This window comes from Ictalurus punctatus, chromosome 23 (assembly GCF_001660625.3).
Source record: "Ictalurus punctatus breed USDA103 chromosome 23, Coco_2.0, whole genome shotgun sequence".
NCBI classification, from domain to species: Eukaryota; Metazoa; Chordata; class Actinopteri; order Siluriformes; family Ictaluridae; genus Ictalurus; species Ictalurus punctatus.
In genome coordinates, this window is record NC_030438.2 from 5,131,912 (window position 1) to 5,145,555 (window position 13,644).

At 38.4% G+C, this 13,644-nt stretch overlaps 2 protein-coding genes across 3 annotated transcripts; one reads left to right on the forward strand and one right to left on the reverse strand.

Moving 5' to 3' along the window:
• The first annotated feature begins 5,171 nt into the window (after positions 1-5,171).
• On the forward strand, positions 5,172-8,444 carry pdx1 (pancreatic and duodenal homeobox 1). Its single transcript, XM_017453847.3, has 2 exons — positions 5,172-5,581; positions 8,089-8,444. Exons 1-2 carry the CDS (start codon positions 5,197-5,199, stop codon positions 8,442-8,444), a joined length of 741 nt encoding a protein of 246 aa, XP_017309336.1. The 5' UTR covers positions 5,172-5,196.
• Positions 7,789-13,344, reverse strand: urad (ureidoimidazoline (2-oxo-4-hydroxy-4-carboxy-5-) decarboxylase). 2 transcript variants are annotated; one of them, XM_047150201.2, is made up of 3 exons: positions 13,113-13,344; positions 11,658-11,941; positions 7,789-8,459 (listed from the first exon to the last, which is right to left on the reverse strand). In XM_047150201.2, exons 1-3 carry the CDS (start codon positions 13,285-13,287, stop codon positions 8,451-8,453), a joined length of 468 nt encoding a protein of 155 aa, XP_047006157.1. In that variant the 5' UTR covers positions 13,288-13,344; the 3' UTR covers positions 7,789-8,450. The 2 variants fall into 2 exon arrangements, with proteins under 2 accessions (XP_047006157.1, XP_017309337.1); XM_017453848.3 differs by lacking the exon at positions 7,789-8,459 and having other exon boundaries at positions 9,813-11,941; positions 13,113-13,342.
• Between the last annotated feature and the right edge of the window lie 300 nt (positions 13,345-13,644).

Consider the following 13,644-nt stretch of genomic DNA (forward strand, 5'->3'; position numbering starts at 1 on the left):
GAGACGAGTCCCTCAGTTGTCCTCAGTGTGAAAAGATGGATCTCGACATCATATAGTCGCTGTTGGAAAGGGGTCAAATATACAGAAGATGCTAGAAAAGTAAAGGATGAGCAGGACCTGGAGGATTTCTCTGAAGAACAGTGGGCAGTTTAACTGCTCAGGACAAACAAGGGACTCATGAACAACTATCACAAAACATAAACACAGTCGTTGATCATCCAGGTAACGACACACAGTATTAAGAATAAACTTTTGAACTGGTTCATTTGTGTAAATTCAGTTATTATTGTGTCTTGTGGATTATACGTAAGCATCTGTTATGTGAAATAGCTTATTCAGGACAGGATTAAATAAAAAACAAAATCCAATTTTTATGATCCCTTTATTCTTTATTTTAGTTTGCAGATTCTGCAAGGTGTATGTAAACTTATGAACTCAACTTTATTTATATTGCAGTCATAGATACACAATCTCTGGAAAAAAAATGGTACAAAACTGTACCTTTCTTTGTCACCAGGGTGCCCTTATGCTTTGTACGTGTAATATGTTTCACCTGGAAATGTGGATTACGTAAAAACATGATTTAAGGTACGTAATTTTTTTTAAAGTAAAGATGTAAAGATACACTCATATGTAGCGCTCTAGGTAAAAGATTGACGCTAAAGGTTCAAATTGTGTACACATTAGGGGACCCACCCCAGCGATAAATAGTCATATAGTTTTTTACTGAAGGTACAGGATAATGCTTCAATCAGGATTCAGTTCAAAAGTAATTGTTTTTGTTGAAGTAATGGTAAGCTCTAAGTCTTTCTATGTTTCTGCTTGTGGCCACCCTATTGTAAACGGTTTCACGATTCATCCCTTTCTTTTTCTGTAAAAGCTTTTTAATCACCGCCTGAGCTCAGCTAGCAGTGCTTTTTAAAATTTTGTATTTTCATCGCTGGCTGGGCAACGTTCCACTCCATATCACTTAAGACCATTTAGGCTCTCATAAGGGCTGTAGATGTGCCATCAAACCGCGCCGTCTCTCTCACGCTTCATAAACCTCATTGTGCGCCTCCAGCATTGCCGTAATCACCATGGATAACTATTTCCTTCCCTTTCAAACGAAAGTCATATATAAACACCATTAAGCCGTGCTACATGCGGCCAGCGTGAGAGGAATGGGTTTGCTCGTACTTTTATGGCGCGACATCGAGAGCCCCATTTTAGATACGACAGAGTGCCATTATAGCGTGTGAAGAGGTGCAGGCAAACACAGCATTGTATCAGACGGTCTGAGTACTGGACAGCCACAGACAGGTTAAAAAGCAAACTTTTACTGTGTATTTACTTTTACTGTGTCTCTATTTTTCTCATTTAGTTACGTGTCAAAATAGACATTCACTGTATATTCTAAAACAGGATGTCCATTATGCTTCCATATAGATATATAGTTAATTTAGTTCAATATTCCAAAATATACAGTGTGGTCCAAAAATCTGAGACCACATTGAGCATCTGTTGTTTTTTTCTTCTTCTTTTAAAACTGGAAATAGCAAAGTTTTAGAATTTGAATTTTGAAAATTCTAAACCAAACAGATAAAAAAGAAAATGTGCAACATCTTGACTATTCAATATTTTTTTAAAAATCTAGGTCACTATTTAAATTTAAGCAAATTCATGATATTGCTAGCTCCAAAAAGGTCAGATTTTCCATGAGTTTAATCCATTACCGTTGAAGCACACGTTCAGACGACACACCGATGGATTTAATCTAACACGGATCATCAGGTTTTACACAAACTTGTGGCGTCCGTGCCAGCTCGGCTGCACGCTGTCATTAAAACAAATCGGGGACAGACCAAATACTAAGAAACTCTGAAATTCATGTAAATATTTCTAAGATTCTACTTTTCACTCACGTTATTACTGATAATATCATTTGTAATAAACACATTAGTGTTAAATTGAAACAGAATACCAAACAGAAGCGTTTTCACTAGTGCTCTCAGACTTTTGGATACCACTGTATATAAAGTTAAAGTACACAATCCAGAAAAGTAAAAGAAAGACACTTCAGGGATCACATTATTTCAGCCTCAGGGTTAATTCATGATGCTAATACTGTTTTGCACCTTATACCAGTGGCTAAGCAGGAAAAAGTGGCACTAGCCACAGTATAAAACATAAATATAATATAAACATAAACATAAAACTGTACTTTTCCTTGTCACTTTGGTGGTAATATCAAGGATACACCATTTGTTTCTTTAGTATGTATCTTTCATCTTTAAAAAGCATTTAAGAACCTCTGATCTGTCTGTAAAGCTTTACTCTGAAACCTAATTAAAGATACATTACCACATGCACTTTCCTGGGTAACCCCCCCCCCCCAAAAAAAAAAAAAAAAAAAAAACACAACATACTAATGGTATGTACTCAGCATGTCCGCTTGATAGTACCAGCCCAGCAACAAGAAAAAGTACAGTTTGGTATCTTTTATTTTTGAGAGTTGTCTTTTATTTTGACAAAATGCTAGCATAGCTAATGAGTAAGACAAACCAGTTAGCATTGTGATGAAACTGGATGCTGAAATCATCATTGCCTCAAGACAGTGTTTGTCTAAATAATACCATTTATACATAAATAGGCAGTTCTACAAAATAGCAGATACACTTCACATAATAAATATATCAATTGAAATAATAAATGAAAAATGATGGCCATTAGCTATGCAAGGCAGGCTACTTTTGCTATGTACTGTTGGAGATAATAGTAGGCTGTCATACAGTGTAAGAAACTATATAGGTGATGATTCTGTTTTAAAATACTCTCTAAAATGACTCAAACCTAGTTTGAGACAAGTGTGTGATAATTCTGGCATGTTGTTTGCTAATTGTTGAACTAGGCCCTATACAGTACTTTCAGCTACATTAGCCTCGTCGCTCCGATTCTAAACTAAAGAAGTTAATTTCAGACAACAAACATGTGTTGGCTAAATCACTGACTTGTTATAGTGTTGAAAAAAAGAGCTAAGTTTGTAAAGATTTTGCTGCACTAGTAATGGCTCTTCTGAGTAATTTTTTTTTTAAGTGATTAAGAAAATTACTCAATAAAAGTAAATACTTAAATAATTACTTTTTTAAATACAATTAACACAATTAATCTTAACATGTACTATATTTGATGATTGATTTTTTTTTTTTTGTATAATTTTGTTAACTAACCGACTGAGCTATGCTGAATTGAACACCATCTCGAAAAGTAACGTTAGCTGGCTAGCTAACTTAACCAAATGCTGCTGCATATTTTGAGTTCCTTGCTCATCGTGTTTGTTACCTAGCTAACTAGCTCGTGATAATTCATTCATGGTTCTAGCAATCTAGCAAAGATGCCACTTAGAAATGATACAGCCAGCTAGTCTACCTCACTAATGACTTACCTGTGCACATTTCCACAGGTTGGATGTTGAGATGTGAAATGCCGATATCTTCATGGGGTTCGGCTCACATCATTCGCACATCATTATCACATTACTTCCTTCCAAGCATTTAGAACTGAAGAGTATACCTGATAAATTGGGCCAGGGACGCTCATCTGTCTCCCATGTCTCAGACATTGCTGCTAATCGTTTGGCACCTGAAGTGGGAGAAACTGCTTTATTTTGACTGAGTCTTGAAATTAAATTATTTTACCTTTGGACAGACTGTCTTTTAGACGGCGTACAGTCTTCTGAGACTAAATGCATTCTTTTCTTTTTCTTTTTTTAAAGTCCTAGGATTTAATTAGTTACAGTGAGATATGTACTTAAGTATTTTAATTAGAGTACATGTAGTTCATCATTCAACCCTGGGTTTTAGACACTTAACGTTATGTTTTTCACATGTTGGTTATATACTGTATTTGGTTGGTTATATATTGTATATTCTATACGGTTTTTCTGTAAAGGTTTCCATTCCGTATAATGTTTTATGGCAAACATCTCAATTCTAATCCTGGAGCACCTTCAACCTGAACACATTTTGGTGTTTCTGCTGTTCCCAACTCACTAACGAGCCTGAACTAGATTGAACTGGGGGAATTAGAGGAAGAAAAAACACCAAATTGAGCAGGCCAGTGGTTCTCTAGGACCAGGATTGAGGGCCGTTTTAGGGCGTTTTTCTCTCTGTGCTGGTGATGAGTATGTGGTTGCTCAGTGTCCATCCCAATGTACATTTCAGTGCTAATTGAGTTCTTTGTCACACTCCATGATAATTGGTTTACTTCGAACATCTTGGTTTTATTTAACCATGAGGGCTTTAGTTTAATGGACCGACAGCAGGAGTGCCTAATGGTAGGTAAACTGCTGAGGGACGTGGGGCAACGGGTAGAGAGGAAAATGTGTTCTGCTGATTGGTGCTGGTGTCCATAACAGACCGTGCATAAGAGTGAAAGTTAAATGGGCCGTTTGATGCGACATTTTATAAATCTCAGGCGTTGCCGTGAGCGTGTGAAGCAGGTCTCGTGACTCATGGCTTTTTCTGTAACCTTGGACTGGTTTTCTCAAAACAACAACAAAGGAAAAAAACAGTAAACTCACTGCTGGACAGAGATGAACACTAAGTTATTCAAGACAGTATATGTTAACACTGGTCAACTTAACATGATTTGACTTCTCTGGCTTGTTTTCATCTCTTTGCACATCTGTGACACATCGGTATTGTTTTCTTCATCCACCCTGTCTTGATAAAGCAATTTACACTGAATTATAAAAGTCCTTCTTTATTTGCAGTAAGAGTTCATCTAATACCACATCCAGTTTTGGAGCAAAGTTGTTATAGTATTTAAACTGCTCAAGACATTAGCGTTTCAGCAGCACAGAAGGTAGATGCAGGAGTCTTTCTCTGTCTCTCACTTTGTGTCTCTTCACTCGCCCGAGACAACTGCAGGTGTAGCCTTGATAAGTCATGGACAAACAGAGATGTTTGTTAAAGCCATTGATCTGAACACGGCCGGTCCTGTTCAATTATTGGCGAGCCACGAAGGAGACACGAATGAAAACTTGTTGTCGGCTCTTTGTGTAAACAGTGACACCAATGGCTAAGGTGAAGCAGGGTCACATGGTGCCGGTGACACACCCACTGGAGGCCCTAAAGCGGCGCCAGTCGCACAGGTACAGCACAGGAGTCTAACGCACAGGGACAGGACGCTGTTCCCACACCGTGCATTACAGGCATGAATCGGGAAGAACATTACTACTCAGCCAGCCACCTTTACAAGGACTCCTGTGCCTATCAGAGGCCACACAATGAGGAGTACAGCCCAAGCCCGCCGCCGTGCCTTTACATGACCAGGCAGACCCAATCCGTCTACGCTTCTCCTGCCTTAGTCACCCAGGACCAACACCATCTTCCTGATATCACGTCCTATGTGCCCGGACGAGAAGACCTGGCAGTGTCTCATCTGCCCCACTCACAAGCTCAACAGCTGCCCCTTCAATCTTTCACGGGTTATGGAGACTCTCTGGACCTGTGCTCTGAACGAAACAGGTGCCATCTTCCTTTCCCTTGGATGAAATCGACAAAATCTCACACGCATGCTTGGAAAGGACAATGGACAGGTAATGGGTGTACTTTGCCCAATACTCTTTACCTAGAGATTTCTATGTACGTTTTTTGTATTACGGTCTTAAACCTAAAGTTGAGCCCTAAATCTCGAAGAATCTGTTTAAACTCTAAGAACTGTTTGAATAAATTAATCTGGTCATTTAACCTTTATCTTGTGTAGGCAGTTTTAGATTGGTTTGCCATGAATAGGTGACTTGATTTGTTATAGTCTACCATGGAGGCCTTTGTGAAATGCTCAGAATAGTCCTCTAATGCAATGTTAATTACATGCGTTAGCATAAATAGCGTCAATGTTGGATAGTTCAGTGATTGGAAGAATGGTGCAGCCTATTCCTTGTATTCATTATACTCCTGGCATTGGCACTGTCATTATAACTTTATTAGGATGGAATATTTGTTTTGGTACTTTTTTTCCGGCTCTTTGTACGATTCTCAGCCCTCGTTTAGCAGCCTTGGTGGTCTTGCTAATATCATTTTATACATTTGTTTAAATGTCAGCAAATGGTAAAACTAAAACTTTGCAGACATCTGATAACTTTTTTTTTTTTTTTACATGTATATTATATATCTAATTGTGGATATTATGGTAGCCAGTATGTATATAGATCGGTTTTGAGGGCCTTGTTAAAAAAAAAACAAAAAAAAAACCAACAGTATGAAGCCCAAAGGGTAAGGCCAGAATGAAGCTTTTTTTTTTTCTTTTCATTTTTAAGTTTCAACTTAATAAAAAAAATGATACAATTTAAAAGAATGAACTGAAATTTATGTGAATTTAATTTCCCTAGTAATTTATATTGTTATATTATATTATAATAATATTGTATAATAATATATTATATTATATTAACCTGCATTGATGCAGCAAATTAATTTGATGATAAAAAACTAAATAAAAATAAATACAAGTAAAGAATAAAAAAAAACACACTTATCCTGTACTTACTACTATTAGTTAATTATTATATAATTATTGCCCTAAGGAACACCATCATAAAAGGAAGTGCTTACATTAAAATACGTCATTTACAAAGATTTTAGGGTTTTAAGAGAGTAACTGATTACGATTAAACCTTGTTTCAGATCATCACTTGTAAGCAGATATAGACAATTACTGCATTTCAGCAATGTAAGCATTTAACAGAACTTAACTGGACACGGCATTATATGATAATGCAACAATTATTCAAAGTTAGAAGATTTCATTCCAACACCTGGCTGTTCCGTGTAACCCTTATGGGTTAGTGAGAATATTTTCCTTAAATAAAATGTGTTAAGTCACATTTGATTAAAAGTTGCCTTCAGAGATTAGAGGGGTTAAGAAGCGTGGACAAGGGGTCCATCATTTTTAAATTTTAGGTTTAATAACAGTAGTGGGGACTCTTATTAAAACCATGACAACTATTTTAAAGTTATTATAGCTAATAGTTATTAGATTATAGTAGCCTAAATAAATATTAAAGTTTACAGTCTTCACTGTGTCTAAAGTCATTCAATTAAAATGAGTTTAATAGCCTATAAATTATAAAATCTGAGTAAATTCATTTGTCTAGCTCACTACCGGTACTGGTAATATTGTACAACAATATAACTATGAAACATTTTTAACACAGTGTAACTTGTTTGGATGCTGTGGGAAAAAAGTTCAGGAATAAACAGCTCTAACAAATACATGAATACACCCTCACACAAGGGTATCCGACTGTACCTTTCCTCGTTGCTGGAGTGATACCATTAAGCGTGTGCCTTTTATCGATTTAGTATGTATATTTTACATAGAAATGTGTATGTAGTGTATCCTTACACAAGGTTTACTGTGTAAATGAATTATGGTCTAGTTATATATGTTAAATCTTTTTGAAAGGTACACTATATCAACATTTGCAGGTAAAAGATACTAAAAATATATTAAAGGTATTAAAGATAAGGGTACTTCCTAAGCAACAAAGAAAAGTTAGAGTGTAGATAAATGTGTTAGCTTTAGAAGTTTGGCTAAAAATTAGATGCAGTTTTTTTTGGTTTTTTTTGTAGCGCAAGTGCAAAGCAACAAAGGAGCAAATATAGGACACTTAACATGTCTTGGCTGTTTGATTACATTTAGGACTAGACAAAATCTGTAAGCTTTTTTTTTTTTTTTGCTTTAACATAGCCTACAAAGATGCATGCATATACTTGATGTCCCATAATTCACAACTTCATAGGGTTGACGTATAGTTTTATATTTTTTGAGATAGAAAAGGGAATTTGATAGGAATTTGTGTAAATTGTGGGCATATTGAGCAAGTTCTCTCTCTCTCTCTCTCCAATTATATATCTATACCTTATATATGGGATATGGGAGTCTAATATAGAAAAGGAACATAAATATACAAAGTGTAGGTCTGGGGTTTACTGACGCACCTATGAATTAGAAACCTGCCTCATGTTTATAAAAGAAATCTGTTCTATAATAATTTATATATAGGCCTATAACTGACTCCGACTGTCTCGTGCGTCTCGGCAGGTCCGTACGCGGTGGAGCCCGAGGAGAACAAGCGCACGCGCACGGCCTACACGCGCGCGCAGCTGCTCGAGCTGGAGAAGGAGTTCCTCTTCAACAAGTACATCTCGCGTCCGCGGCGCGTCGAGCTCGCCCTCACGCTTAGCCTTACCGAGCGCCACATCAAGATCTGGTTCCAGAACCGGCGCATGAAGTGGAAGAAGGAGGAGGACAAGCGGAGAGCACGCGGGACGGATCCCGAGCAAGACTCCTCCGTCACTTCCGGCGACCTCAGAGACGACGCGTGTGGCACGCACGCGGCACCGCCTTCACCTCTGCAGTCTCACACCGCGCCCTCGGTTCCGCGAGACCCCGCCTGAAACACTTCAGCAGTGCTGAAAGGAGATGAAGCACGAAATTCAGGAACATGTGCTTAAATACTAAAAAAAACAAACCCTCTTGGACTCAAAGTTGAACTTATATACAAATGTATATAAAAGCTCCAGGCGACGTCATCACCAGGTCATTGTCCGGCATTACTGCAGAGGAGGGTGAACACTGCTAAAGTGGGACACGTGTGAAAATAGCACTTTGTCTGTCACTTCACAGAACACGTTTATAAAATGCTTAAGATCTCGCTTACACTGTTCAAATGAAAAAAAAATGAAGAAATAGCACAACACGTGCAATGGGCGTTTTTACAGCCTCTGTTTATCACCCTGTGAAACTGTTACTGTGGGACAACTATTGTCTTTACTCTAAAAAGAAAAGGAAATACAGATGCTAGGAATCTAATTAACATATGGTTAACATTTCATTCTATTTGACTTGGCTTCAAACACACACACACACACACACACACACACACACACACACATGTATATATATATATATATATATATATATATATATATATATATATATATATATATATATATATATATATATTCTATAAAACAATGCATACAGCATACAGTGAAAAAACTCTTTACTTCCCAACCATCAACTCAGTAAAGATCACAGAAGTATACACAGGTGAACATACAGTGCTTAAGTGTCCCACTTGACCAATATTCACCCTACATTACTGCACTTCAGATCACCAAACTAAACACATTATATGTTAGATTCAATTCTTTGGTGTAAATTGAAATGTACAGATTTCCCCTCCCTGCTGAAAACACAGTCATACTGGTAGACCATGTTTTTCAGCTGGTAAGTTATTTTCCAACTAATTATTGATCAATAAATGATTGATCTTTTCCAATTACGTTACTGTTCTGTTATTTTCCTTAAAACAACATGCCTATGATAGAGCACTAGTGGCAGTAATGCAGTTTCTTTTCTGAAAGCAGGTATCATCTGGTAACTGTGGTCTACAAGTTTGAGCACCTAGGCTTGTGTTTTGGTAGCTGGTCAGACCAAGCTGGATTTTTCAGTGTAACAATAAAGAAGCTTAACATGTCATGGATAATGTATTTTGGAGAAAGGTAAAATTAGATTTAAACAGTTTTTTCCCTTTTTTTCTGAACTATTGAGTTACACATCGCTCATAATGTTATTTACACCTTTTGTTATTTACATTATGTACTACATTATGTACTGTATTAATAACAAAAACAATAACAATAAATAAATAAACAAAAGAGCCAAAAGATTTCCTTTTGGTTACTGACTGAGGTGAAGGTTGGGATTAGATTTAGGTGCATGCATAGGATCATTTCAAATGAAGTTCCTCACAAGGATAGTAATCTTTTTTTTTATTTATTATTTTGTATGATGATATTATGGCTCAGACATCAACCACGACCAGTGTCATAATTATAAATGAGTATGCAGACTGTACCATCCCCACCTTTTAGAAATAAGTGAACATATGCTTTTTAAGAGGAAATTGGCCTTTCAACCTACTTATTCTGCCCGGTGTTTTTATACTACACCATACATTATATTACAGGGAAAGCCATTTAAAACCCCTCCTAATGTTTTCATGTTAGTCATTTCTTTTTTCTTGCATGTCTTCAACACAAAATATTACACATTTTCAACCGTAATATCATGTTGAAAATGTATAATATTTAAATCTAACTAAATCTGCATCACAGTGGCTTAGTGGTTAGCATGTTCGCCTCACACTTCCAGGGTTGTGGGTTTCGAGTCCCGTGGGTGTGGGGTACTCCGGTTTTCACCCCCAGTCCAAAGAAATGTATGGCATGTCCAAAGTGTCAGTAGTGAATGAATGTGTATGTGATTGTGCTCCAGGTTCCCCGCGACCATGTAAAATATGCGGTATAGAAAAAAGATGGATGGAAAGCTGTAGCCTGTCTGGTGTAAGGCGTCCTGCGTTTTCGCCACTAGAGGGCAGTAGGAGCGTTTATATTTTCATGTGGACACTGTTTATTTCAGATTCTGTGAACACAGAGTATTATGAAGATGAAAACAAAACGAAGATCTCTAATTTATTATAAGGCGATTGCCTTATGATCACTATATTTTTATGTTATATTATGTCATGTCTATCCATCTTCTGCACCGCTTATCCTCACTGGCTCGCGGCGAACCTGGAGCCTATCCCAGGGAGGTGTTATGTCTTGTCGTGTTATGTTACTCATAATTTTGTATATATACACCAGGCTGCTGTACATTACACGAGTAAAAGGTGCTGATGCTTTCACGTGCATTTTTATTTGCAACGATTTGTGAAAAGAAGTGAACCAAATAAAGTTGTGGTGAAGCTCTAAATAGCATTAGGCATATACCTCATTTTCAGACCCAAATTCCTTGGTATTATTACCGATGACAGGAGATCAAGTGTAGGATGTAATTTCCACTGTGAGATTCATTTAAAAATGTAGAATTTTAATAAGTCGGATTTCAATTAGTCATTAGGGCGGCTGTGGATCAGGTGGTAGAGCGGGTTGTCCACTGATCGTAGGGTTGGTGGTTCGATTCTCGGCCCACGTGACTCCACATGCCGAAATGTCCATGGGCAAGACACTGAAGCCCAAGTTGCTCCTGATGGCAAGTTAGCGCCTTGCATGGCAGCTCTGCTACCGTGTGAATGGGTGAATGAGACACAGTGTAAAGCGCTTTGGATAAAAGCACTATATAAGTGCGCCATTTGCCACACCTTAAAATAGTCACTTAAACAGCTCTAAACGTCTGAAGATTAAATATTACATGTTGGTCCAGTGCTGAAATAATCCCTAAGTGATTGGCTATATACCTTCCCTAACTCTTTCTTAATGAAGTGTGAACACATTCACATCATGTTATAGCTAATACTCTCATAAAATATTATACGCGCTGTCCTAATTATTCATGGAAGTGCATCCCACTTTATAGCTATCTTTAATGTGCATTATGAATTGAGAACATGATGCATTACAAGTCGCGTTCAGTAAGTAAAGTACTGGCAAGTTAATTACACACTAATCACAATCAAATCGAATAAAAGGAAATGCCAAGCAAATTAAACAGCCTATGACGTGATCATTCCCGTCCGATTTCACGCAAAGCTCATGAATTCAGAGCTTGTTTGTGGAGTCGGACAGCATGAGGTTGCGCAGTCGCAGCGCGCAAATCTTTTTCACCTCGTCGATGGCGCGCGCTCTCTCCGCCGCACGGTCGTTGCCGAGGCGGTCAAGCAGCTCGCGCGTGATGTCCCGTTTGGTGTTCAGCCGCGCGCATATGACGAACGGGAAGCCGAAGCGCTCCTTGTACTCAGAGTTGAGGCTGCGCATGCGCGACACCTCCACAGGCTGCAGGTCGGTGAAGCCAGCCGCGCGCTGTTCCTCCTGCGAGTCCCGGGTTAACGCGCCGCTCTGCAGCTCCCTTCCCGCCAGGTCCGGGTGGCACCGGAGGATTCCTTCTTTACCTGCGTGCACATGTTCACAAATCACTATGTGGCCTGGACACAATTAGCCAGGGCTGGAAACCAGTAGGCTACTTGAGTAACCCACACTTCTTTACTTGAGTGTTATCAAAACTGAATACTCCTACTTCTCTACATTCCCCAGCGAAAAAAATAACAAACATACTTTGTACTCCTTATGTTTTCATTTTACTGTGGCTTAGTGGTTAGCATGTTTGCATCGCACCTTCAGGGTTGGAAGTTCAAATCCCACCACTGCCCTGTGCACATGGAGCTTGCGTGCTCTCACCATGCCTGCAGTGCTTCCTCCTAGCACTCCAGTTTCCTCCCCTAGTCCAAAGATGTCTGTTGTAGCCTGATTGGCATTTACAGATTGTCTGTAGTGTGTAAAGGTGTGTGCAATTGTGCCCTGTGATGGGTTGGCACAACATCCAGGGTGTCCCCCCCCCTTGAGCCCAGATTTACCTGGAACAGTCTCCAGGCTTCCTGCGGCCATGTGTAGGATAAGCGGTAAGGAGAATAGATGGATGTTTTTATTTAGACCTTCAAATGATTCGTAACAAGTCTCTTCTGCTCTAATCCAGCTAATATCTGTACCCTAGACAGCAATAAAGCAGGCTAGTTGTAGGTTTTTGTTTTTAGCATTTGGTTTAAAAACATCAACACAATTTCATCAATGTAGAAAAAAAAAATTCAAGAATCATTACTTCATCAGCAGCTGTCCTACTGAAGTTCATCAGTTAAAAACATTTACTTTTTAATACATGAGTACATTTAAAGTGTAACATTTAAAGTAGCGACTTTTTGACTTTCACTCGAGTACATTTTGGCTGCATAATTCTTATTTAAATTGAGTGAGACTCTGACACAGTATTTTCTGGATTCACCCTGGATGGGACTCCACTCCATGCACACACACATTCACACATAGGAGCAGCAATTCATGTAACCAGTCCACCTACATGCACGTTCATCCCATGTTCCTCTCAGCTCCCCAAAACATGCAAAACTCCAAACAGAGAGGAGCTGCAGCTGCTGCACCATCATGCTGAATATACTATTCTTTCACTTAAGTATAATTTCTCAGTAAATTTTTCCACCTCCACCAATTAGACCACCATATTTTTGCTTTCCTTAAAGTGAAAGATTTTGTGCACTTGATGCACCACTGTACCCGATTCAGGTAGACTGTCGATGAAGTCGGATATGTGGGCCTCGATGTCCGCTAGGCCTGTGAACGGACGGTGGATCCATATCGCAGCTGGGATGATGGGACATTTCTCAATCACGTTCCCAAATATTTCCAAAAATTCCCCATACGAGAGTGCATTCACAGCGTTTATGTCCATGGTGTCTCATGCAAACTAGAGGGGAAGCTAAAGCAGGGTTAATGGCCGTGGAAACTGGGACTTTAAACCCCATTTGTTTGTTCATGTGCTTTCCCAAAAAAAAAAAAAAAAAAAAAAAAAAAATAAGCCCAGCACCCAAGGGCCTAAATTTGGGTCATTTAATTTTTAATAATAATAATAATGGGAAAAGTTCATTAGCACTTCAAATGAAACAGGATGTTTCAGACAAAATGTCCTTATTAGCAGTATACTAGATTAATTAATGTAGTAGTGCAAGTGCCTGTATTACTGAGAACAATTCTCAGTGGAGAAAAAAAAAAGCTTTCAGATGGAATTACAATTGCTGCTGTATTATAA

Coding starts and splice junctions, on each gene's coding strand:
- urad (XM_017453848.3), bottom strand. CDS start 13,287: ATGGACATAAACGCTGTGAATGCACTCTCGTATGGGGAATTTTTGGAA. Junction 11,942..13,112: donor CGACAGTCTACCTGAATCGG/GTACAGTGGTGC, acceptor ATGTGCACGCAG/GTAAAGAAGGAATCCTCCGG.
- pdx1 (XM_017453847.3), top strand. CDS start 5,197: ATGAATCGGGAAGAACATTACTACTCAGCCAGCCACCTTTACAAGGAC. Junction 5,582..8,088: donor TTGGAAAGGACAATGGACAG/GTAATGGGTGTA, acceptor GCGTCTCGGCAG/GTCCGTACGCGGTGGAGCCC.